At 39.7% G+C, this 27,967-nt stretch overlaps 1 protein-coding gene across 1 annotated transcript in view; it reads right to left on the bottom strand.

The window, feature by feature from the left end:
• The window catches only part of KMT2A (lysine methyltransferase 2A), a 76,409-nt gene extending 49,950 nt beyond the window's left edge, over window positions 1–26,459 (bottom strand). Inside the window, exons 1-2 of the mRNA XM_063093342.1 lie at window positions 26,259–26,459; window positions 1,357–1,426 (exon numbers count right to left, since the gene is read on the bottom strand). Of these exons, the coding sequence (XP_062949412.1) occupies window positions 1,357–1,426; window positions 26,259–26,459 (271 nt within the window). The remainder of the gene's footprint in view (window positions 1–1,356; window positions 1,427–26,258) is intronic.
• Between the last annotated feature and the right edge of the window lie 1,508 nt (window positions 26,460–27,967).

Genomic DNA, 27,967 nt, shown 5'->3' with positions numbered 1-27,967 from the left:
AAAACCTCTTCAATCCTACTTTTAAAAGAAGCTTTTGGAAAACAAGGAGAAAAAGCAGAACTAAAAAGTCCCAGCACTGCTGCTAACTCCCTAATATACAACACATCCAAAGAACTCAGAAATCAGTTATAAATAACTGCTCATCACATATTTTCTGGGCTTCATTTTGTCATCTATAAATGAAGGGTTAGACCAGATGATCCTTAAAGTTCCTTTTCTACATGAAATTTTAAGGTTTCATCACATCTTAAAGAGAATATTGCTATTGTCTAAAGACCACAGATACTGAGACACTACTGGCTAACTCCTCCCAACTAGAATGGCAATACCACCACCATTTGGGAAAAGAAAAACTGTCAACTTGGATGTTTGAATTAGGTTACTATATAACACATGATGACTCTTAAGTGAGACCCAAATGTTAGCAAACATCACAAATTAAGTCAATGTTAAAGAGCAAAAACAGCTAACAATACCATATTTAACTAAATTGTCTATCCACATAAAACCAAAGAAAACACACACGAAATTGAATGGCAACACAGATGTACTTTCCATCAAAAGATCTATAGCCCTCTCCTATATAGAATTGGATTCTGCTGAGGATCTTCTCTTAGGAAATTGTTCGTAAGTCTAGAATTTTAAGATATTCTAGATATTTTGTTGGTGAGAATAACAAAAAATATTATTAATAAATGGAAACACCCATATCATTTTTATTTTCTTTATTTTAATACAGCCTTTCAAGGATAAGGTAACAGTTTCAGAGTGCCAATATTTCATTTTCAGTTCTATCACAATAGTAGACCAAATTTCACCTGTAAAAAATAGTGGCCAAATTATTCCCAAAGGCATATATACTTATCATATAATATAAAATGTGTAAATCTGAGGATGCTCTTAAGTAGGTAACCTTCAATTTGCCTACCAGGTTTCACAGTCATTCTGTGGAAACCACCTTCCATGCCCCAAGTAGTTCCCAGAGAGAAGCATAAAAAATAAACCAAATATGGCCTGACAGAGGAGTACCTTAAAGAAGTCTAGTTCATAAGCCATTTCCTACCCCTAGTATTGTAGATAATTACCCTTTACATGTAAAGAAAGCAAGGGGAAGCCACAATCTCCTAATAAACCACAAAAAAATTTTTTTTAAAAGATGACTGGTAAGGAGATCTTAACCCTCGGCACAGTGTTGTCAGCACCACGCTCAGCCAGTGAGCGAACTGGCCATCCCTATATAGGATTCGACCCCATGGCCTTGGCGTTAGCAGCACCGCACTCTCCCAAGCGAGCCACGGGCCAGCCCTGTAATAAACAAAATTTAAAGGCACTGCCCCCATGCTTAATTGGCCATACCTGAAGGAGACCTTGTGGGACTTCGCACTCTGACTTCTTCATCTGAGCCAAAACCTAAGAACTGCTCATCCTACAACAAAGGAAAATTATTTTAAAATCAGAAGCAAAAACATGAATGCAAACATATCCCAAAGAAATGCCCAGAGGAGACATGAATGAATTTGAAAAATTAGCTTCTATATATTAATCATCATTCAAATGGATATTATAAAATAACTAATATTGAAATAAATGGACCCAGCCATACAGCTTCATTACAGACAAATAGGAGCTGTGAAGTAACTGAACAATGCATTGAAATGTTATCTTTGGTGCATAGTACACAGGTGATAGTCCTAAATTTCAAACTATAGATACAGCCCAAAACAATTAAAGGACAACTTTGTTTCACGTAAGCAAATCAGTACAATGGCAGAAATATATAACCCCAATAAAACAAACAAATGCTTTTCAACAAATATTTGAGTCTACAGACACATAAGGAATAACATAGTAATATAATAATCTCGTGCCTACTAAATATTAATAGAGACTGAAAGTGCCATAATCGTCAGTTCCTTAACTCAGGAATTGACATTTAGATGTGATTTCTGTACATTTGAGATCCAGAAATTCTCAACACGCATTTTATGGCATCATTTTAAATGCCCTGTGATAAGAGACTTAATGGTGGGCAGCAGCATTTGTGAAAGGGATCATGAATTGACCACATACAGGGTAAAATCCTTTCACTAATAACCTAGGGAAATCTTATTTTCAGTTATTCTTGAAAAAAACAAAAAGCAAAACTTTCTCCTTACTTCTAAGCTTAAACCTACCCTTTAAAAAAACCAAAAAACCTCTATGGATTAATTTAACCTATTTTGAACAAGTTCTCAAGAAAGATCATCTATTTAAACAAACCAATTAATAGAAATTCACTGATTGAGAGACAGAATCCTTTCCAGAGAGAGATACAGAGAGATAGAATTTCAGATTCCCGAAACAAAATCCATATAAAACGAGAACAAAATAAGGAATAAAGGGCAGACTTTCTTGAACATCCAAATTATACTGATAAGTCCCAAACCAAGTTCTAATGATTAAAGCCCCCCAATTTTCCTCTCAGGAGCTAAGATCATATGTACGTGGACAACATTGGTGAATTTTCTGCTGAAGAGTTGTTTCCCCAGTTAGCTTAATAGCTTTAAGTCAGGTGCTAATCTGTTTAACCACTTTTCAGCCGGGAATATATTAAAAGATACATGTAATTTTTTAGACAAATTAGCAGATTCATCCCTTAAATTTACACGCTTTTGTGGAGAAAAACATTTGGGGCCAAGCCTTTGTATGCTATGCAACTGAGAGACAGTTTTTTTGTTTTTTTTTTTTACTTTTTTTTGAGACAGTTCTTATTAGAATCTCAAAAGGATTTTGCCCTGAGATTGCTAAAATTAAAATACTAAACTATTTTTTTAAAAAGCTGAAATTCTCTTCTTTAAAAAGATTTACTTGAAAAAGTATTACAATTCTAAGAATGTGTTAAACCTAAATTTAAGGAATACATACTAAAGTACTGTTTACAGTTTCTTCTTTCATCACTATAAGAAAAGAAAATTCCTAAATTATTTTAACTTTAAAAAATTTAAATTCTAATTGTAAACACCATTCGTGAATAAGAAAAATTCTCTCTCTTTATCTTAAAATAAGTTAGGACATAACCTAGGACATGAGGAACTTAATCCCAAATAAATTTCTAGAATGATTTTCAGGCTACAACATTACCAAAAAAGCCAAAACTCATAAAAGCCCAAGTAATCCAAAATCTTATCACAATAATGGAAATTCCATAGCATTAACTTTACAAATGTACTTTCAGGCAGGAAAAAAAGACATTTAAAATAGTCTCCCTAAAAGGTATTTTGAGGAAAAAAACAGACAAATAAAGTAGGCAATGGAAAAAATGCTGCTAAAAAAAAAAAAAAAAAAAAAAACAGGGCTGGCTGGTTAGCTCAGTTGGTTAGAGTATGGTGTTATAACACAAAGGTCAAGGGGTTTGGATCCTCCTACCTGACAGCTGCAAAAAAAAAAAAATACAATCTTAGGATTTTAGAGGGGCCAGCCCAATCCTCTCACTTGTCTGCATGTGATATCAGGGAGGAGAGCAGTGGATATGGGGAAAGAAGGGCTGATTTAAGTCTCAGTTCTGGCCCTCTCAGGCTATGTGATCTTAGACAAACCACTTACTATCTTTATCTCTCAATTTCTTTATTTATTGGAGCACTGTAAGGAGTAAATGAAAAAATCTATGTATCATCACTTTGAAAACTATAAGGCAACATACATATAGTGGTTCTTATTATTGCTGTGGTTGAAGAAACTGAAGTTCTGAGAGGCCAAATGACTCATCCAAGATCATACAGTTAGCTACAAAGAACCTATGTATCTAAATTGGGTGTACAGTAATCTTCCTACCATAACAGTTTAAAGTTAAAACCATAAGTAATATTGAAAGGAATCAAATCAACCATCTACAGCACAGAAATTGCTATTCTTTCAGTTGCTATTATAGTAACATGATGACCATTTCCAGATCCTTCAAGTTTCTGATTAATTCATTCTTTTCCTGCATTATCCTCATGGAACAATCTGCTAATTTATGCATTTCACGAAGACATCTAGGAATTTCCCAACATTTACCAAGGAACTACATTGGTTAATGCATGAATTTTAACCAAGTGCTGAGGTAATGAAGATTATAAATCTTTAACAGAATTATAAGAGGTCAGTATAAGAGATCTACACTGCTATATTCATTATCAGCAAACTTAGTGGGTCACTTTTCTATATCTTAAATGTTTACAAATTTAGCTATATAATCCTAACTGCAGTACGCTCCAAAACAACCACTGAGCTGTCAAATTGTAATTTAACTGCCAATATTTCAAGTTTCCACGTACTTTCTAAAATGACAGGAAACATTAGTTTGTTTTTCTTCTGGTCTTGTAGTTGGAATAAAGAAAGAAAAGAACGAGTAGTCAAAAAGGACTATACTTCTACCCAAGAATTTTCTTTTCACTTGAAATACAGATTGATTTTTTTGAAGCATGCTTTAAAAATAAGTACTCATTGTTTAAAGCATCCGAAAACTTGGCCAAAAACAAAAGCTGTCATTGTTATGTTAAAGAGCGCTCATCTTCTAACTCTGAACTTCCAATTCCTTGTAAGAGCCCTAAAAAAATCTAAGAAAAGCCAAGTTAAGTAAGCACTGGGAAAAAATGCTACAAGAGGGTGCTGCAAAAAAAGTCCTTTGAGCTGCATACACTACGCTATCATCAGCTACATTTTCTCATCTTGCTCCATTACCCTCCCCCAAAAAGGGGTGGGGAGGGTCTGGATGGTATGGGGATCCAGACGCTTGACCTTGGTGTTATCAGCACCATGCTCTAAGTGAACTAACTGGCAAGCCCCACCACCCCCTTAAACATGTGGGGGTCCCTAGAGGATGTAAGCAAGGTAGCAGTGCTGGCTTCCCAAGGATTTAGACTTGCCGAAATCAAGTGACTAAGGCAATACGTCTACAAAAAAGACAACAAAAGGAGCTGCACTTAAATCCATGTTTGGCACTGTGGCATCATAAGCCTGGAGAGAGAGGGTACAGGAAGACATCATGCTACACATGACCAAGGACTCTTGGGAACTGAGCCCAGACAGCCATTCATAATTTTCCTTTCAACCTGACGTTCTCTGATGAGCACAGCTTTCCAGGACAGGGTATAGGCAACAGCCATGAAAACTATTCCTTCCATACAATGATGTCTTTGGAGACCAGATAGCCAAAATTTCAACATTTTCTTACCTCCAAAGATAGAAAAATACCCATGCCAAGTTGAGCACTGTAAAATTCTGTTAAATCATATTTAGCTTCCAGTGATTAAGACAGCAAATTAGGCTACTTAATGTCACTTCCTAAGTTAAATCTAATTGTAAAAATAATAAACATGTAGAATTTCTTTATTACTGTTACCCCTAACCCTAGGCTAACCAGTTATTTTAGAACTTCCAAGCATAGCTTTACTAGTAAATTCACTTTACTCATAAACTAACTTAACATTTAGGATTTTTAGTAGTAAAATGTTAATTCTTTAGTGGCTAGTTATATTTGTAAGTGATAAAGTGATAGGAATATTTTTCCTGCAAGAGAACCTACCTAAACCCAAAATAAGGATTACAGATAATATTGTTTACATATAAAACATAATGAAGACATTATAGAAAAATACATGAAATTCTGTATTTCAAGGAATTATGTACTACCAGGACAAATTTCAAACAAAGCAATATTTCATTTTCTTGTTCATTCAAAAAACAATTATACATTGTCCCAGGGCTGTATGTTCCAGATGCAAAGCTGAGTAAGACATGATTCTACAGTCCCAAGAAGTATCTAAGGCAAAGATAAGCAGATACACAATTTCAACGTTCTTTTCAAAAACCAAAGTCACATTAGAATGTCGCTAAAGGATAAAATACTATGTAATTCAAATTCTGGAATAAAAAATTTGCTTAAATCTTGGAATAGTTAATCCTTTCTCTGATATTAGTATTTGGTTCACAGAGAAATATTCAACAACTTCAAAATTTTTCCAAAGGACAGCAAGGTATATATATCTCCATCCCACAGTATTGTAACTAGGCACCGCTCCAGGGTTAGATATCAGAGAAAATTTAGGTAATCGAGACCTAAATCATCTAGTCAGTAGTGATTAGATGTGACAGTTACTGGTAATACCAGTGATCTGATGAAATTTTAACTGATAGACCTCAATGCTCATTCCTCCTTACCCTCGACTGAAATGCATAGCTCTTAGTTCTCCCTTAAATTCTTCCTAATTTACCACAGTCAAAATGAAAATCACTCACCTGAAGTTCTTCACCTCCCAGGCCAACATGGAAGTTACAAAGCTACTTCAAAAACTCCTCTATTAGGGCCGAGCCCGTGGCGCACTTGGTAGAGCGCTGCGCTGGCAGCGCCGCGACGCTCCCACCGCGGGTTCGGATCCTATATAGGACTGGCCAGTGCACTCACTGGCTGAGTGCCGGTCACGAAAAAACGACAAAAAAAAAAAAAAAAAAAATTCCTCTATTAAATATGCGCAGCCACTCCTGGCCACAGAACAACGCCTAGGATGACTCTGCTCATACCTTTCTCCTTCCTTTTCTACCAGGAGACTCCTCAGTACCTCAGAGTGCTCAGTTAAGTGGTAGATATCTCAGACATGCCCTTTAGCAAACGAATAGCATTCTTCTGTCTCCAAAATTTTTCACCTCTAGAGTTTTTCTTTTGTTTTTGTTTTTTTAAAGATGACCGGTAAGGGGATCTTAACCCTCAACGTGGTGTTAGCACCACACTCAGCCAGTGAGATAACCGGCCATCCCTATATAGGATCTGAACCCCTGGCCTTGGTGTTATCGGCACCGCACTCTCCCAAGTGAGCCACGGGCCGGCCCTCACCTCAAGAGTTTGAAAAATCGAATCCTTTCAATTACAAAATTAATTTCAATGAATCAATTGAAAATAACATCAATAATCACAGACAGTATCAAAATCATTCCTGAGGCATTCATTTTTTGAAATCCTTTTTTTTTCCTCGAAGGTTCCTAATTTTGGGTATCATCATATATGGTTCCATCAGATGAGAAGTCCACAGGAGAACTAAGAGAATTACTAAGAACAACTGAAGTTGAAGAAACAACCAGGAAGCAAATTGTGCATCTTGGCAGCTATAGTTTAAAAAAGAGGGGCCGAGCCCGTGGCGCACTCGCGAGAGTGCGGCGCTGGGAGCGCAGCGACGCTCCCGCTGCGGGGTTCGGATCCTATATAGGACTGGCCGGTGCACTCACTGGCTGAGTGCCGGTCACGAAAAAGACAAAAAAAAAAAAAAAAAGAGTAACACTTCCCCTATGGCAATTTATTCCAGTTAGCCATCACTTCTGCTGGCACAATTCCCTGTGTCTACTGCTACAAGCTCTAAAATACCGAGGTCTTGATGCTGCATTTTAAAGACATGCACACGCCATTATTAGTATTTAATTTTTAAATTAAATTTAAAGGGAGAAGGGATTTTAAAAAATATATTTACACATTTGTTTCCTTCTCTAGAGCGTGCACTCTTTGAGGATCAGGACAGTTTCCTTATTCATTTTTGTATTCCTCTTATGTGACACAAATTTGGCACTCAATGAAAGTTTGTAAAATGAAAATAAAGGAATGCAATATCCAATGGTACTTCAAAAAGTTTGTGAAAAAATGGAATTAAGAGATAATACAAATACTTCCATGAATTTTTTGAAGACCCGTCATACCAAGTGTTTAAAAAACATTAAATACCTACTGTGGTAACAGAACTGTAGTAGGAAATAACGGTGGACTACAGAGAATTAGACAATATGATTCTTACTTTTAAGAATGCATAGGGAGCAAATTTAACCTACAATGAGATATCACCTCACACCTAATGTTAGAATGGCTATTATCAAAAAGACAAATGATAACAAGTGTTGGTGAGGATGTGGAGAAAAGAAACTCTTGCATACTATTTTGGTGGGAATGTAAATTATTCAGCCATTTTGGAAAATATGGAGATTCCTCAAAAAACTAAAAATAGAATTACCATATGATGCAGCAATCCCACTTCTGGGCATATATCCAAAGGAACTGAAATCTGTATGTCAAAGAGAGATCTGTACTCCCATGTTCGCTGCAGCATTATTCACAATAGCCAAGATAGAGAAGTGATCTAAGTGTCATCAGAGGATAAACAGATAAAGAAAATGTGGTATGTATACACACTAGAATACTATTCAGCCTTAAAAAAGGAAATTCTGCCATTCACAACAACATGGATGGAACTGGAGGACATTATGTTAAATAAAATAAGCCAGGCATAGAAAGACAAATACTATATGGTCTCACTTACATGTAGAATCTAAAAATGTTGATGTCATAGAAACAGAGTAGAAAGGTGGCTCCCAAAGGCTGGAGGGGGGCAGAAGTACGAGCAAAGGGGAAATGCTGATCAAAGGGTACAAAGTTTCAGTTAGACTGCAGGAATAAGTTTTAGTGATATCCTGCACTGCATGGTGACTACTTATTAATAATGTACTGTATATTATACTGTATAAATTGCTAAAAGAATAATTTTTTTTTTTTTTTTGTCGTTTTTTCGTGACCGGCACTCAGCCAGTGAGTGCACCGGTCAGTCCTATATAGGATCCGAACCCGCGGCGGGAGCGTCACCGCGCTGCCAGCGCAGCATTCTACCAAGTGCGCCATGGGCTCGGCCCTAAAAGAATAATTTTTAATGTTCTCACCACAAAAAGAAGATAAACTAGTGAGATGATGGATATGTTCATTAGCTCAATCTAATCATTCTGCTATGTATACATAGATCAAAACATCACATTGTGTCCCATAAACACAGATGGGCCCTGACTTACAATTTTTTGACTTTATGACGGTGTGAAAGCAATACACATTCAGTACACTCTTTGACTTACCATCATAAGTTGAAAATATCTTAAGTCCAAAGTGCATGTACTTTCAACTTAACGATATTTTTGACTTACAATGGGTTTATTGGGATGGAACACCATCGTAAGTTGAGGAGCATCTGTACCCACAATGATCATTTGTCAATTAAAAAAATGTTTAAATATCTCGTAAAATGCATAGGGAGAGTGCACTCAGGTTGGGAGAACAGACTAAACCAATACATTCATTCATTCATTAAAATATAGAAGCAAGCCCATTACTGGGTTATGGGATGAAGAAAAAGATAAAAGATAGCTTCTGTCTTCAAGGACCTTCTAGTCTGTCAAGAACAGATGAGTAAATTAATGGAATACAGCGTGTTGACTGCTATGCTAGAGAAATACCTGCTAAAGTAACTTATATGGGAGCACAGCAGAAACGCAACTAACCCAGTCAAGGAGAAAGGGTCAGGAAAGCCATTGCAGAGTGGATGGAAACTTAATCTAACTTCTGAAGGATGATAAAGCTGGGGAGTGGGGAGATATATAGAAGGCAGAGATAGTAACACATACAAAGACACGGAGGCACAAAAGAAGATGGCATGGAGTGAAATTAGACAGTTCTGTATTGCTTAGGCCCTAGGCGATGTGGGAAAGGGGAAGAAAATATCAAGGGGGAAAAAAGGCAGAAGGCAGATCATGAAAGGTCTTATATGCCTCCATGAGTTTGAAGTTTATCTTTAAGGAAGTGAGGACCTCATCCTGAAGGCTATAGTGTGTCAGTGACTCTTTCAGGCAGGAGACAAGCATGATTAGATTTGGATTTTCAAAAGACGATTATGACAGCAGTGGAGAAGTAGAGATTGCCTTTAAAACCAGAGGCAGGAAGAACAGTTATAAAATGACTGCAGTGGCAATGGGGATTGAGGGAAAAGGACAGATTCCATAGATGTTTAGGAGGCAAAATGGACAAGGTTTTGATATTGAGTTAAGGAACTGGGAAGAATCAATAAAGACTTGTGGTTGGCTTAGGTTTATTAGGTTTATGGTGATATTTACCAAGATTGGGAATACAGAAAAGAGACAGGTGTATACTAGAGGGAAAGGAGATCACTTTAGACATTTGAATTTGACATGTTTTTCCAAGTTGTCTATAGGATATAATGATCTGGAGGAAACAAACCTGACTCAACGAATATATGAATGCTGAAAACACAATCACCCATGGCCGGCCCGTGGCTCACTCGGGAGAATGCGGTGCTTGATAACACCAAGGCCACGGGTTCGGATCCCATATAGGGATGGCCGGGTTGCTCACTTGGAGAGCGTGGTGCTGACAACACCAAGTCAAGGGGTAAGATCCTCTTGCTGGTCATCTTTAAAAAAAAAAAAACCAAAAAAAACCCACAATCACCCAGAGAAAGAATACTGAAAGAAAAGCAGGTGGATGGCAGAGACCTGGGGCATATCTACACTCAGCAACATACATAGGAAGGGGAAGCCAAGGAAGGAGTTGAAAATGGAATGTCCAATGAGGAAGATCATGCATGGTAAGTACAAAACAGTCAAAAGAAGAACACATGTCAAGGGGTAGTCAAGTTGAGTAAGGATTGAAACTTGTACAGCAGGTTGGTAGGTCACTTGTAACATTACCAAGGCCAATTTTAATGCAGTGTCAGAGGCAGGAGGAGCCAAACTGAAGTGGATTGAGATGTGATTTGAAAGTTGGGAAATGGAAATGAGTATAGACTACTTTTTAAAAATTCACTTATATGCGGGAAGGAGAGATACAGCCCACGGGAGGGAAAGACCAGCTTGGGAAGATGATGATGATTATTATTATTTTTATGTTTATATGCTGAAGAGGAACACAGAAGCAGGAAAGAAGAGACTGAAAATCCTGAAAAGCAAAAGGGTAATAAAAAAAGGGGGGTGTGGGTGGGGGTGAGGACAGCAGTAGGAGGGAATGAGTACAAAGCACAATAGAAGGGAATTTTCTTCAGAAAGGAGGAAAGAGGCTAAGCATGGAGTTAGTTGCAGAAAAGTTTACAGGCAAGCGTATGCTTAGAAATTTCTGTGAAGTCACAGGCAGTTGTGCCTGTGAGGTCAGGAACAGAACAGATTTCTTCAGATTATCAAAAGATTTTAAGAATGTGGCTCTGAAGGAAATAAATCATGAAGAAGGTAATGGGAAATGGCTGATTAAAACTAATCGGAAGAAAAAGAAGATCAGATGCAAAGATTAGTAAAAATGATTTGGTAGAAAAGGGGTATCTACAGCAGGGCCAAGATAAAAGACAATGAAGTATCCAAACCTTGTAAATTCTAGGACAGACAGTATGGGGAAAGTTGATACAATAAGCAGCAGGGAGCTACCTTTAGTTCTCAAATGTAGAAAATGCATAACTGTGTTTGAAGTTTATTCTGGAAATGGTATATACAATGAACTAAAGTAGAAAAAAAAGACTGAGAAAAAGAGATCAGATAGCAAAGTCTACAGCCATAATTCAAATGTGATTGGCTTAAATCATAAAACAAGTATTTACTGAGCATTGCTGGGTACTGTTTTAGACTCTAAAGAAACACAAGAACTGACAAAATTCCTGAGGCTACAATCTAGTGGAGAGGCAGAAAATAAACACATAAATAAAAGACAGCAGGACAATAAGGATTGACGGGGGTTAGCAGTGGGAGTTATATTTACTAGGGTGGTCAGGAAAGGCTTCTTTGAGGTGATAGTTTACCAAGGATTGACAAACTATGGGCCACAGACCAAATCTGGTCTATCACCTGTTTTTGTTTAGTCCACAAACTACAATTAAAATGGTTTTTATCAGTTTTAAACGGTCAAAAAAAAAATCAAAAAAATATTTTGTGCACATGAAAATTTTATGAAATTCGGGGCTGGCCGGTTAGCTCAGTTAGTTTGAGTGTGGTGCTGATAACACCAAGGTCCAGGGTTCGATCCCTGTACTGGCCAGCTGCCAAAAAAAAGAGCTTTATTATAACAGAAAATTATATGAAATTCAAATTTCATTGTCCATAAACAACGTTTTATCGGAACACAGCCACACTCATTCATTTATGTATTGTCTGTGGTTGCTTTTGGACTACACCATCTGGCCCTTTGCAGAAAAAAAACTTGCTGAATTTGGTTAGACCTAAATGAGAAAAAGCCGGACACATGAAGACCTCGATGGAGTAGTGTCCTAGACTGACAGCAAGTACAAAGACCCAGCGACGGCAACAAGGACAGATGTGTGACAGACAGGAAAATGCCAGAGTGGCTCTGGCAGCAGAATGAAAAGAGATAGTGCTAGAGAAGCAGGCTTGACCATAGGCCATATCACATATGGTTTTGTTGGTCATAGTAAGGACTCTGGATTTATTCTAGCAGTTGGGGGAGACACTGATAGGAGTAAAGTGAGGAAATAATATGATTTGATACAGGAGTTCACTGCTGCTCAGTGAAGAACACACTTTAGTGAGGTAAGAACACCAACAAGGAGTTGAGAGTAGTCCAACCAAGAGGTTAGAATGGATATATCTGGTGTTTTGGTGGTGGAGTTGTTGAGAGGAAATTAGATTTAGGATATATTTTGGATGTAGTACAGACAGAATTTGCTGATAGGTTAGATTTGAGACGTGAATAAAAAAAGAGAAAAATCAAGAATAACTTAAATTTTAGGCCTGAGCAACTGGGTATATGGTGGAGTTATTCTGAAACAAAGAGACTGAGAATGGAAAAGGCTTTTTTTTTTTTGGGGGGGGGGGGGCGGGTGGCCAGTACCGGGATCAAACCCTGGACTTTGGTGTTATCAGCACTACACTCTTAACCAACTGACCTAACTGGCCAGCCCAGAAACACATAAGATTTGAGGGAGAAAATCAAAACTTTTTGGACTTGGTGAGTATGAGATACCTATCAGATATCCAAATGCTTCAATGTATACCTGTTTCCTTGCCTATAAAATGGGGATAGTAGTGGCACCTCGGAGGGTGGGTCATAAAGATTAGGTAAGATAATAAATGTGAAATGCTCAGAATTCAGCCTGGCCCACAATAAACACTCAGTAAATGTTAGCCATTCTTATTATTATCCAAATAGAAATGTCAAATAGGCAGTTGGTTATACAAGTCTGGAACTCTAAGAAGTAGTCAGTGTTAGAGACAAAGATTTAGTACTCCTCAGCATACAGATGAGGACTGGATCTAGGAAGTGTGTGTAGACAGTGAAGGTAGCCAAAAGTAGACTTCTGCATGCCTCCAACATTCAGAAAAGTTAAGCAGAGGAAAGAAGCCATACAGAAAATGAAAATTAATAACCACAGAGCTAAGAAAAAACACAGGTGAGTACAGTGTTACAGAATCCAAGAAAAGAGTATGTGAAGAAAGGAGTGGGCAGCTGGTTCAAATGCTACCAAAAGGTTTAATAAGGTGAGGGCTGAGAATTATCTATTCAATCCGTTATGATAAAGGTCCTTGAGGACCTTGGTAAGACTTGTTTCAGTAGAGTTGTGGGGATAAAAGCCCAACTGGAGTGGTTGAGGAGAGGATGAGAAGTGAGCAAGTGGGAACAGCAATTACACACAGCATTTTCAAGGCGTTTTGTGAATGGGAGCAAAAAATCAGGTAGCAGCTAAAAGAGGATGTGAGGTCAAGGGTTTTTTTTAAAACAAGGATTATGTTCAGACAGACAGTTTTATATGATGATGGGACCAATCCAGTCGTGAGAGAGAAACTGCAGATGCAGCAGAAGAGAGAGGAGGTAACTACATGTACAACCTTGAGTAGATGATGGGGGATGGAATTCGGACCTCAAATGAAGAGGTTGGCCTTAGGTGGGAGGGGGGCACTTTAATTGTAGAAGGCAGCAGAGGATGTAGTAGTACCTAAGTTGCCTTTTAACAGGAAGGGGAAAGCTATTAAATATTTTGAGAATATTTAAAATCTCATGATTCATTTATTACGTTTGGTATAATATAACTGATTTTCAAGAACCAATAAATCAGTAAATGAAGAATAGTAGTTGAATTGCTCCTAAGGACAATTCTGTTAATATTAGTTTTGAGAGCTTCAACCTTCAAATTACCAATCTCCAAAGTATCGTGCAAAGTACTAGACTTTTAGTATTTATATTCGTGCTATATTTTATTTTAATTAATTAATTAATTAATTTCTAAGATGACCAGTAAGGGGATCTTAACCCTTGGCTTGGTGTTGTCAGCACCACACTCTCCCAAGTGAGCTAACCAGCCATCCCTATATAGGGATCCGAACCTTGGCCTTGGTGTTATCAGCACCACACTCTCCCAACTGAGCCAGAGGCCGGCCCTCATGCTATACTTTAAACTGAACTTATTACAAAAAAAATTAGATAGTAAGTTCCAGGAGAAAAGGGACTTGTCCAATGCTAAAGCCCCATCACTTTGTCATATGCCTGGAACATAAAAGATATTCTGTGAAAAATGAATTAGATTTTCCAATCTCCGTTCATTTCTGACTTTGTAAAGTACTGCGTTTATGACTGCCATTTAGAAAGATGAGCCTCTTTGCAGGCACTTTTTCATCATTTGTAATAGAAGAAAATGTAGTGACACCTGTAGATCATTTTCAAAAGTGTAATATAAAAATAATGCTGTTGAATCAATAAGCGAAAAGTAGTATAACCAAATACATAGACATCAAGTGGCAAACTTCCTAAGCCAAGATGGTTACTGAAATTCAACCAGTCTGGAAATATATGCAGTTAATGAACTGACATCATAGTCTCTTGTGAACAGATTATCAGAGGCAGAGGCAATGGCAGATTCTTTCTGGATATTGGTGTATCAAAGAGAACAGTGGTTGTTTGAATGCACAACAGATAGGAAGAGATTTAAACTGCCTCAAATATGATCTCTGCCTGATACTGAGAATGTTAACACAAAAAGATCACCTAGGATTAAAGAGTGCGAAGACAATAATACACTGTTTCAATAACAATAGAAGGTAAAATTTTCACCCACAGAATGAAGTCCAGTTTTCAAATATTTAATTCAATTCTTCCTAGCAACTGTCACCTAAGAAACACAAATGCTACCCACTTTGTAATTAGAGGGAAAGGTAGAGCCCCTTTCCCCACTCCATGTCAAAAAGAGTAAGAAGCAAAGATGCTCAAAACTGCTAAGCAAATGAGACATGTGAACTCTACCCATCCTGCCTCAGAAAAAGAGGGAGTCATAAAGTAGCTCATCTGTCTTTAAAAAAAAAAAAAAAGAAAAGAACCAGCAAAATGAATGTACTATTTCAGATAGTAAGCTATTCAGATTCTTGGCAATGCCCCAAATTACTTTGCAGAATATTAAAAAAAAAAAAAAAAAAACTCAATAAAGGTATACTTCCTTACCCCTCATGTTCCAAGTCTACACTGGTTTATCTGCTTGTTGAAGCAGAAAAAATAAGCCCACTTAACTGATACACTGTAGAAAATTGAGTTAATCCTCAAAATCACAGAGTTTATTTTTCTCTAATAGGAAAGTACCACAAAATGATGAGATCTATTTGAACAGGCTGGAAAAATTACACAAACACACACCAATTTCATTTTCAGAGATTGTTCTTTTTATTATAAGAGGTTTTGGTCCCCCATATGCCAACTTTAAATAGTTTACTTCATTTTGAGCTATATCCTCATTCAACTACACATTTCTACTATAAAATTTCAGTTTTCTCTTCCAGCTTGTTGTTCTTATCCTGGTGTAAAAGTCAGTTTGCCTCTTTCCTTCTGTAGTAACACTGAGGAATCCAAACTTCTTTCCCTCTAAAAGTAAAGAGTTATCTCTCTGTAAAGCCAGTTTTCTGAGGGAGTAACGTGAAGTTAGAGACAATAAAAGTGAACATTCCCTTTGGCAAAACAACAAAGTACCAAGTCAGCCAACATGATTTTGACCCATTATTTTTTAGGAATTAGAGTTCAAATATATGAGTTGGGAAATTTTGTGTTCTTAATATTTAAAAACCAGTTGGTCTCTTCTGACTACCACATCATATCTGGAAGTTTGCCATCACATTCTGAGAAGCCCACATTAAGTGGCATTAACCTATTTAAAAAAAAAAAAAAAAAAAGTCCCTGGTATTTTTTATTACTCTAACACTAGAATCTCTCAAGTAGAATAAAGAATCATAAGAGAAGTATTCTTTGCTTTCATAATCTCCGCTTTCTGAATTTACCCTTGTATGACCAGCAATTAAAAGTTACAGGAAAAGGGGCCTGCGTGTGGCTCACTTGGGAGAGTGTGGTGCTGATAACACCAAGGCCACAGGTTCAGATCCCTGTATAAGTATGGCCAGTTAGCTCACTTGGGAGAGTGTGGTGCTGACAACACCAAGTCAAGGGTTAAGATCCCTTTACCGGTCATCTTAAAAAAAAAAAAAAGTTACAGGAAAAGCATGAATCTGTTCTATCTCTAATTCCCAGAGTTTCTCAAATGACACCCAATTTTATAATTAGGGAGTTAAATTACCTTTCACTTTGCCACCACTTGCAGAATTCCTGCAACAATCCGGCTTCACCTATGAAGTCTAGTCATTTTATGAGACTGTCTGGTTAAAAGTGAACACCAATTATTACATGAAATGTAGAGATATTCAATATATGTAACTAACCTTAAATAAACCTAGTATCAATTTGCCTCAAAGAAGGAATTCATATACAATTACAGTACTAACTTCAAAAATCCTAAAGCTTCAGTCAAGATTTTGGAGCTAAGAATTGGTAGGAAAACTGTCTGGTGTTAATATCAGCTCTGCCCAGACTTTTGCTAATCTATATGAATAATCCCAATTCAAAGTTTTCATTCTGACTGTACAGGAAATGCTTTCTGCAACCCAACATATCTAAAAAGGTTTCATTCTGAGTGATGCAAACCCTCCACACAGCCTGAAGGGTCAGAGGCTTTTATAATACCAATTCACATGAAGCAAGCTTAGACTGGAAACAACTTACAAGCACTTGTTATAATACATCTACAAGCAGTGATAACCAAAACAAGGGATATTCTGATGCATATCTCTTTATATTACAACTGAAAATGGACATAAAAGCTATACTTATTTGTTTTCCAAACTGAGACCACATCTCCTGTTTTCCCTGGTTTCTCTTGATGCTTAAGATTTCTCTCTTAGCTCCACTTACAAAACTTTTATTCTCTTATAAAAACAAAAATATGATTTTATAAGGACATTTTTCTGGAAGCTTTCTACTAAAAGTTAATTATTGCCATAAACTCACAATTCCCTACTTCTTAGGGAGCCAGTGAGGCTCTAGGATCTCTTAGGGAATATTAAAAAGTGTAAAATATGATCCATGTCCTCAAGGAGCTAAATAATATATTTACTGATTCACAGAAAGAGAAGGTACCTTGAGAGGTCATTTTATCATATATAGGTAGGACTGTACTTTAAAAATTCACCTCAAGAGGTGATAAAATTATTTGGGGAAACTTTTTACCATCACTACAATGACAACCATTATTAGCAACAAGTTCTTTACACAACTACCCCTTACTTCAGTTTAAACCTATTTTCTCTTATTCTAGCATCAGTGGAGCTGGAAAACAGCTGGTTACCATTCCTAATAATGGATCCATTCATGTTTTTTGAAGAGTTATTAAGTTGCCTCTCAACCTTTCATTCTCTCAACCTTTCCTGATAGGACTGATTTCCAACCATATAATCATCTTTTGAGTCTCCACAGAACCGTCTCCAAGGTCTCCTCATCCCTTTTAAGTTGAGGAACCTAGAAATGGAAACAATACTCAAGTAAGGGGATGATCAGTGCTAAATATTATCTACATAAAAGATAATGCCATTCCATCAAGATACCTCAACATCACTTTTAAAAACCCCAATCCGTATCTTTACAAAAATGTCCTATGCTGGCTCTTAAACTGTCTTCTGCCATACTTATATTAATTTAATATTTTTTTTTAAAGTAGTAAAAAAATGGGCTGGTCACTTAGCTCAGTTGGTTAGAGCTCAGTTGGTTAAAGATGGTAACACCAAGGTCCAGGGTTCGATCCCTGACCAGACAGCCACAAAAAAAAAAAAAAAAAGTCACTACTGTTAGTAGTCTTGTACAAGTTCTCCTAGCTTACATGATGTGTCCTTGCAAAGCATTTCTACTTTTTTTTTTTTTTTGTCTTTTTCGTGACTGGCACTCAGCCAGTGAGTGCACCCATCCGAACCCGCGGCCGGAGCGTCGCCGCGCTCCCAGCGCCGCACTCTCCCGAGTGCGCCAGGGGCTCGGCCCCTTGCAAAGCATTTCTAAAACTGTATGTATATCAAATTTTGAACTCAATAAAATTCACCTATCGCCTTCTATATGAAAAGTCACTATTGTAAACAATATAAAACACAAATGATGACTTAGAAATGGCCCATGTCTTAAGGGTGTCACAATCTAATGGGAAAAAGAGATACATTCAAAAATATTTACAACATAAGCCATCCTAGGGTAAATTCTTTCAGGGTAAAATATAAAGTACAATAAGAAAACAGGAAAGGAGAAGCTGAGTTTCAACTAGTAGTAGTATCTGTGAAAACTTCATGGAAGAGTTGTGACATGGGGATCGAGATGAGCCATGGACGATGGATAAGCCAGAGGCAGGTCAAAATGGGTCTTTAAGGCAAAGGAGAGCCTTTAGCAAAAGTATAAAGGCAGGTATATAAACACCGTGGAGAATACCTAGTAATTCAGTAGTCTAACGTGGTTGAATGAAGCACATAACTGAGAATGTACACTCAGGAGATAAGCTCTGAAATGAACCTGGGGGCCAAGAACCCTGAAGAGCCTCAGACATGTTATAAGGGATCAACAAGTACTTGTACTCATGAAAAGATTAGGAACCCTAATCATAGAGACCAGGAGCACCAACCTCAATTTGGCTGCCTTGGGCTGATCAGCTAATGGAGGCACTGTATTCTTGGCATCCTACCCGCCTATTCATTGTTTGTTGTCTTTCTTCTCCCATTTTTGCCTCATCTTTAAATACATTTTAGTTGGACACCAATGGTACCCACTGTTATCAAGATGAGTGGCTAGCCTTCAGTTTGGTTCCACTTAGCTTATTGATGAACTTGACACCCAGAACAAAATCAAGAACATTCTAAAACCGAGATTACAGCACTCAAATAGGTGTATGTGTACACACATATACATACATACTTCAAAGTAATAAAAACCAGTTATCTTGGTGGAAAAAAAGAGATTATATCACTTGTGTCCTTTTAATTTCTCAGTTCTAATAATTAGGGCTTCTTCCGGGCCAGGAAAAGTGCTAAGTGCTTTGCATGCATAATCTCAGTTAAGCCTCACAATAATTTTATGAAGCATGATTACCCCTAATTTACAAATGAAGAAACTGAGGCAGGGAGAGGTTAAGAAACTTTTCCAAGATCATTCAGCTAACAAATGGCTGAGCTAGGATTTGAACCCAGGCAGTCTAAATCCAGAGCCCACAGTCTTAACGGCTCTTAATTACTGTGCTATACTATCTCAGGCTATTACAGATTAGATTAAGACATTCTCGCTCTCCTTTCTAAAGGTATTTACATATGCACAAATTAAAAAATCCATGCTAGAGAGATTACAAAAGGATTTCCTCATTAACCAACCTTAAAGAGATGTTATCCACAAGGTTTTACTGCTTACGATTAAAGGCAATAATCTAAGGAAAATGTGTTTGATCTAAAAATTAGTCAATACTCGTGGATGGACAGAAGTTGAATATAGGTATGTAAAAGTATTTATTCCTCTAAGTGTAAGACATTTATTATAGATAAGCGATTAACTAACTTCTCCCTAGTTTTTAAAACTGAGATAGTACAAAGGAGAGCCTAATGAAAAAATTTTCTCCAAAAACACTTCTCACAAGTAATATTACATCTCCTAATTCAAGAGAGAAAGCCACAATTACTTTGATGCTGTAAAATGAGAATGAAACAATGCTTCAGGAAAGCATGGATAATAAGGGTTGGATCTCTCTCAAACAGTTCAAACGTTAGAAAGGCTCATAGATCTTGCTGCTGAAAGACATCAAAACATCTACACCTAAACATTCCAACAAAACAGAAAACTAGAAATGCAAGAAAATGGATAAAATATATGGAAGAAACTTCAACTCCTGAAATGAATGCTAGCAGAACAGATCCTACCCACTGGTACTTCACAAGGTATTGCTGTAGTGATGATTAAAGATAAGATATCTGGGGAAATCCCTTCAATCTATTTGTCAAACAGAAAAACAACTATTCATTTCAAGGAAAGGGGAATTTTCATATACTGCACAAAAAACTGCCAACTAACTCTTACATTTATATCTTTGTTAACTGTTTCCTTAAAACTAAAACTCATTAGGGTGGTATATTCAACATGTAAAAAGTTAAACCAAGTTTGGTTTCTAAGAAGTTTTGCACTAATCCTACAAGGGGACCTATATCATCCACAACAACTTACAAATCACACAACAAAACTTTTCTTTAAAATGTCTCAGTCTTTAAGAGCAAATGTTTGGCAGCAGCTAGAGCCTCATGACTAGCTTCCCCTGGTGTGTAACCTGACAAGGTAAAAAGCTCATTGAAATATTTAACAGTGGTGGTATGGATTTCTTTGGATAGGTCAAGAAAAGCAGCTCATCCTTTTAAAAAACCATCCTTTTAAGAACCATTTTATGGGAAGTCATTCCTTCAGTCCAAGTGTCTGTGTATTTCCTCAGGGCTTTCTCAGAGAACTTATTGAGGGGGAAAATGAAAAGGCTAACAAAAGGACCTCTTTTCTCTCCCTATTTCCAGCACAATCTACCTCAGCCACAGGGCCAGTAGCATCCACACTGTCATAAATGCCAGCAATTAGAGAATTAGGCCATAAAACCACCCACTCAGGTATAAGAGTGCAGGCCTCCAGCTTCATTTAATGCATGCAATAAAAGATCCTGTACTTCCTTCTTTCGGGCCTTCCTCACAACCAATGAAATGACAATAACAACAAAAAATACCCCTTTGTCTGCCTACCTCATACTGATGAGATCAATGAAACCATCTGGGTCCAGGTGAAGGATTTAAGATTCCTTTTTCTGAATACAAGACAGCATTTCCTCCAGCATGCCACATGCTCACCTATTAAAGGACATGCTGTATTTTGAGCACTAATATAACAAAAACTAAAGTCAAACTACTTTTTCAGAAAATTATTCTTATTCTGAAACTACTCTAGAAGCCTAGAAAATTCCTGAACTTCTCAAGAAATACTGGAGCCCACAAGAGTATTTTTAATTAACTCAACAATTTCTAAAACCTCTTGATGTCTTTTCTAACCAAAAAAGTTAATTCAAATCTCAAAGCTAACTTTCATTCAGATTATGTTTTGAAATCTGATATAATTTAGAAGTAATCAATAATTTCATTTGATTGTTTGTCTTCACAACCTACCAGCCCACAAAAGTCACAAGTCTGTGATTTACTCCAAGATAAGATTTTATTCATCAAGCTTCAAAAACCAATCTAGATAAGATCCAAGCAAATACTTTATAACAGCGAACTCTTTAGCATCCTCTTTCCAACTAGTGCCTACAGGGTTAAGAATCTGATTAAAATGTAGGTACCTCATGCCAGACTCATTAGTAATTTAACCTTTCTTAATCCCTGAAAATAACATATGCAAACAAAGGAAGGTCCCATCCCAGCAATCCTTGAATAAATTCCTCCAAAGTAGTGATAGTCACAAAGCTTCCCCCTTTCCTCAAAGGTCTATGCTGCTGGGCTCTCCACCTTGGCAGAGGAAGAATGGAAAGAGACAAGATATTCACAAAAGGCCTGACTGAAGGCCTTCAGTTAAGTGCTAGAAGGAAGCTGAAGTTCTGTGCCAACACTAGTGGAATGTGGGCAGGCACAAAGATCTTAATTAGGAGACCTACAATTAAAACACAGTGAGTCTCCTAAAGAGAGAGAGGCACTGCAGTCTGTTATACCTCTGAGCAAGCAACGCACTGGTGCCACCTCCTCTAGCCACAGGGCAAGGGAGGCAATTTGTAGAGTCTACACAGCTGCTCTATGGAAGGACAGCTCCAAGGTGAGCAAAGAGATGAGAATTAAGTCAGCATAGAGGTATTTTCTCTCAACTTCCAATCAAAAAGATAAATCACTATTTTGTGAATGATGATTTCCTACAGGAGCATGTACCTTAAGATAATTAAATAGAAGGGAAAGATGGGGATGTGTCATATGGTTTTCAGTGACAGATCAAGAAAAGTTCCAAAGACTGCACTTCTAATGCTCAGTACAAACCAAAGTACTTCATTTCAGGACATATCAACTACTACTCCCTGCAAAATAAGTACTATCATTTTGGATTTACAAATACACTGATGTATTGGATTTTTCTTTTCATTTAAAAGCTCATGCACCTAAAGGAAAATACCACCTAGACTGAAAATAACTTCCCTTTTGTATAATCAGGAATTTACAACAGTAAAAACATGAAAACAAATTTTACCAAACAAGAGGGCTTCTAAACACCAGATAATGTCTGAGGTTCTACAGGTTCTCAGAACTATTTAAAATTTTATCCTTAGTTTTCTTATAAATGAAGTTGGTCAAATTCAGCAAAGTCCTTGTATTTTTTTCCACACAATGAAAACTTTCCCATTAAGCTGAAATTTCTCCTCTTAATAATAATGCCAGTTAAATGGGCAAATGTATAATCTCATATCAAAAATTACCTAACAGGCTCATTGGCTCTGACTTTTGAAATAAACAGAATAGGAAATTCTGACCTGACCAAAAAATTAATATAATAGAAAAGATCAGAATACTGGAGAAAAAATTCATGAGCTACTTAATCCAACCTTTTCATTTTACAGAAACTTAAGGTTAAAAGTGAACTGCCCAAGGTCTAATAACTGGTCAGTGACAGAGATGAGTGAGATGAGAGCCCATGTCCACTGACTTCCACTCTGAGGCTTCTTCTACTCCACTTGTATTCTCTGCTTCATTTTCCTTCTGCCAAGCTGAAGATTAGCTGGGAAAGCACTCTTTAAAGGAGCAACTCCCACTCTTGGTACATGCCCAATGAACATTAAAAAAAAAAACAAAAAACACTCTCTAATTACCTTTCAGCTACAGAACTACTGTCTTTTCTAAGCCCAACCCAAAAGCCCATCTCAGTCCACCTCTCAGTCCATGTGAACTGAGCTGAAATTTCAAATGAAAACAAACACACACCAACGTTGTAATTCAGTTTCAATTAATATCTAATTAAAATTTGCTATGTTGTGATCAGGATGGAAACTTTGCTTTCAACATTTTGTGAGGAGATAGGGAAGATAACTGGATTGATGATGAAATTAATAAAGACTAGTTGCTGCTCAATAAACTGTTTCTGTAGTTTATGTTAAAACAGACCAATTTCTAGCCAACACAGAAGGTGCTGCTGTGCTATGTTTATTCAGATGGCAAAGTATAGTAGTACGAACATTACTTAAGCCTCAGAAAAATGGGACACTAACACAATGGAGGGAGAGAGGAAAGGCAAAAAATGAACCTTTGTGATTTCTTACAGTGCTCAATAAAACAAAACTTCAATTCTATTTCCTAATTGTCATACAGAAAGTCCAAATAAGAGACCAGCAACACCTATGCATTTTTTTAAATCCCATTTTAACAGAATTTGGTCATGAAGAACTCTTACATGTAGTTGTTATCCAGAGAGATATTCAATACAAGGGAAGTTAGGAACCAATGGCAGTAAAGGACAAGTCTCCTATGGCTAAGAGTTCAAACAGGGAAGTGATCTGGAAGTTCTGTCACCTAATTTTAGAAGTATTAAGTTAGGTTTCATTATGGGCAGGTTATAGTCATTATTGACTGACAGCAAACCAGAATTTAAGGAGGTTAGAATCATTTTGGGTCCTACAACCATTTCTTCATAAATTCAGACGAGACTTGACACAGAGCGGTAAGCAAGTTCTAAGAAGCAATCTTTTGAATTCTATAAACATGTCAGCCCAGGGTGAGCCCTAAACTTCCCTTTTGGAACTTTATCATTCATTTGTAAGACTATGTAACAAAATGCATGGCTTCTACACTGAAAACTACCAGGTGAGAGGATATCATCCCTCTGGTTTAGCACTAATAAATGTACACCATCAACCCATAGTAGGTTAATTCAAACTACCACATAAAAAGCTTATCAATGGAATAACAACTCATTCAAGCCCAATTCAGAAAAAATAGTGAAGTTTAATGCAACAAGTCAACCACTCTTCTCATAATGAAGTTTCAACTACTGTTCAGGCAAAAGTTTTAAAGGAAAAAAAACCTTATTGATATGACCTTAGCTGAAATATCTGCAATTTCTTGACAGGCTCTACACTATATATTACTTTTAAGCAAAATAAAACACTGGTTTACAATCATCTCATAATGCCAGTGGATAAGAAAATATTAGCACCTGATTAAAACTTTAAAGGTGATTTGTCAAAGACCAACAGATAAAATATTCTGGTGCCCAGACATTAGGTCCCTGAATCCAGGTGGCTCTCTTTCTAACCAGTCTCTTGAAAGCTGTGATTGGAAGCTGTCAGCATACAACTTTGCTTTTGAACATGTGATAACAACATTTGGACTGTGAATACTTGGTTCTTCAATACAAAATACATAAGCATGCTAAACAAGAAGAAAATGCTTCTTAGGATCCTCTTAAAATAGACTAACTTCTCCTAATAGACACTTTCTTATTATACTCAAATATATTTGGGGCTAAAATTCTACATATAACCAGGCAAGTCTCAATTTTGAAAATAAGCAGGTAAATGAAATGTAAGTTTTTTTTTTTTTTTTTGCTGCTGTATCTTTTAAAAAAGCAAAATCAACTCACATTTAAGCACCAACTCCATGCAAGTAACCTGAACGGTTCAGTCTTTTTGTCATGTATGAGGCCTTTGGTTCTCCAACTACATGGGATCTGTGTTGTTAGCTTAAAAAATACAGAATTGGCCTTTCAAAAAAAAATAATAATCTATAGCAACCAATAAATAGTCTCAAACAACCCTGCTGACTGCAGCTGCCTTCTGAAGGCTGGGAAAAGGAGGTGGAGATAGAGCAGAGAGAGGCAGGGAAAGGGGACGCTGCAGCTAGCTACATAGCAAGGAACACGCCCCCATCATGTCCTCCTTGCTCTGTCAGAAGGCGGGTTGTTGTCAGTCTCCTGATCAGGCTGCCTTAGAAACGATTAAAAAAAAAAAAAAAAAGAGGCAGGAAGACTAACAACTAAAAAATGCCAGCTCCTTAAAAGGAGGGGCTGGGGTCCCTGGGATTTCCTCCCACCCCTTCTTCCCAGGATCTTGTGGTAAATCTAAAGGGGTGCGGGGCACAATAGGGGACAAGGGGTTTGCCCAGGATATTTTGTGTGCACCAACGGCAGAGCACGCAGGAAACGGCTGGTTGTTATCTTTCCCTTTCTGTTTCAATCAAGAGCACTCCAGAGCAGCAACCCCCTACCCCCCTTCGCTTCAGCCCCTAGCAGCTGCTCTTCCTCCTCCTAGCATCCCCCATCCCATTCTCCCCCATCCCCTACAACTCAAACTCCCCCTTCTGCATCCAATGGAAAACAAATGCGCAATGCCACTTGCTAAACCTGAACTCAACTTCCCTTCCCAGGGCAACTTTCCTTCTTGCTGAAGGGGGTTGAATAATGCTTATCATTGCATCCCTGTTCTCACCCCAGTACTAATGAGGAAGGGGCAAACCTCTGATCCTTCATCCACCTTGGTCCCCGTATAAGAACCGGAAAGAGAACCCTAACTCTTCCTTCTAAGGAATAACTTTGCTCCATAATCCTTTTTCTCCCAACCTAAAGCAACTACCACCACCACCCTAAAGTAAAACTGTCCCTTATCTACTCTCCTCACCCCAACCCCCCCGACCCCTTCCAAGCCCAGAATTAGCCTAGGAAAAGGTGGATCAATAATGAAATGATGGAGGAAAGGAGAAGGGCAGGAGGGAGCTAGGGTTGGACACTGCGAGCTCTCAGGCGCAGTGGGTGGGGTAGGAGAGCAGCTGCTTCCCCTGGGAGGATGCTGCCCAAGTCCCCCCACAAACACCTCCCCTCACACGGGCCCCTTCCCCAGAGCTGGAGGGAAAGCCTGTCTCCTCTCCAGGGGAGCGGTGGAAAGCTACTCTGCTCTAAGCCTAGGGGAGAGTGGACTATTTTCTCCTCAAAGATGCCACTAATACTTCATTCTAAAGGAGGGAAAGGGTGGAGTGAAGGTAGAGTAAGTCCCTGCTACCAATAGGCTAGAAACTGTAGTCCTGTAAGATGGGGGAAGAGACTACTTGTATAAGATCACCGTTACCTTCAGAGGAAAAGGAGGTGAGGGAGGCCAGGTGGACAGGAAGGGAGATTTCCCCCGGTGGGATCTGGGATTGGGCGGGATGAGGGAGGATCTGTCTGCTAGGAGTGGGAGGTGAAGGATGGAGGATGCAGGGTCGAGGTGAGGGAAGGGGGAGTGGCTGGCAACATAGGGACCTGGCCCGGGGATAGGGCGACGGTTCATCGGGGTTTCGGAAGCAAGGTGCTGGAAGGGACGTCGATCCCCAAGGGCTTGAAGAAGAACGTGGCCCTGGATGAGGCCATCACCAGAGAGATGCCCGAGAGGAAACTGCCCTAGGAGTAACACATCTGCCCAGAGAGGGAGGCGGGGATGTGGCGGGATCAGGTCTCTAGGAAGGAGGGAGGGAGGAATCTTGCTCGGATGAGGTAATCTATGAAAGGGAGGAGGGGTTCAGTCCCGGGATGGGAAACCCCGGCGAGGGGGTCTGTGCCAAGGGATTTGGGGAAGGGTCGGGGGAGGAGAGTGAGGGGCAGACGCCCTTAGCCAGATGGGTCCAAACCCCGGGGTGGGGACGCCTGGGGGTCTGCAGCCCTGTATGAGGGTCCCAAGACGGGAGGGCCATTTGCCCCGGGCCAGGGACTCCAGGATGGTCCCAGAATTGGGATGCTCCTCAATCCCGGGTGGGGGAGGGGAAGGGGCTCCGCAGAGGGTCGAGACCCCGGACCTGGGGGTTCCTCGCCCCCTTACCTCTCCGCTGCCGCCTCCCCCGCCGCTCTCCCCAAACACGGCCCGGAACCGGCGCAGGTTGGTGCCGATGGCGGCCGAGACCTGCAGCGCCGCGTCGAAGCCCGGGCCCACCCGGAGCAGGGCCGGCCCTGAGGAGGCTGAAGACGATGACGAAGACGAAGACGAGGCGGACGACGAGGAGGCTGCTGAGGCGGCGGCCGCTCCCCCTGGAACCCCAGCCCCGCTGCTTCCCGCCGCCGCCGCCGCCGCGGCCGCCACAGCCGGGGGGGAGGGGGGCGCCCCGGGGCCGCCACCGCCGACCGGGGGCCCGGGGGGAAGCAGCAGGGCCGGGACGCGTTGCCGCGGGGCGCCCCCTAGGCCCCGGCGCCCCCCGCCGCCGCCGCCCCCGGTGGTCCCGGGTCGGGCGGGGAAGCGCCACCGACAGCTGTGCGCCATGTTCGCCCCGTGAAGTGAAGCAGCGAGAGGGAGAGGCGACAACACAGGGGGGCGGGGAGGCGAAGGGGGGGGCCTGGGGCCCGGGAACCTGCCTAGCCCGCTCGGCGCCGCCCGGCGCCCTGCGTCCCGGTGGCCGCTATGCAGAGCGCCGGGCCTCGCCCGCCGGCCCCGTAAGCTGTATACCGGCCTCGGGCCTATCCCTCTGCCGCCGGGTGCCGCTGCTCTACCCAGAGGCCCGGGCCGTCTCCTCTTGCCCGCTCGCCCGCCCCGCAACCTGGATAACTGCATGCCCCGCCCTCCGGGAGCGGCATTGCTAGGGAAAAGGAGGGGGGAAGGAAGCCCAGGAGCCCGGAGCCGAGCGCGGGTTCCGGGGAGAGGGGGAGGGGGCGAGGACTACTGGGAGGATGGAGGCGGAGGGAGCCGGGCCGCCTGCAGCCTGGAGCGCCGAGAGGCCGATTACACACGTTCCCGGGACGCGCTGGGAATCGAACCGCCCGGGAGAGCAGCATCCAGTATAACGCGGCTGCTTGGTCGGGGAGGAGTGAGCC

Source organism: Cynocephalus volans, chromosome 4 (genome assembly GCF_027409185.1).
Source record: "Cynocephalus volans isolate mCynVol1 chromosome 4, mCynVol1.pri, whole genome shotgun sequence".
NCBI classification, from domain to species: Eukaryota; Metazoa; Chordata; class Mammalia; order Dermoptera; family Cynocephalidae; genus Cynocephalus; species Cynocephalus volans.
Note: the sequence above shows the minus strand (reverse complement) of the source record. Positions and strands in the feature narration are given on the sequence as shown.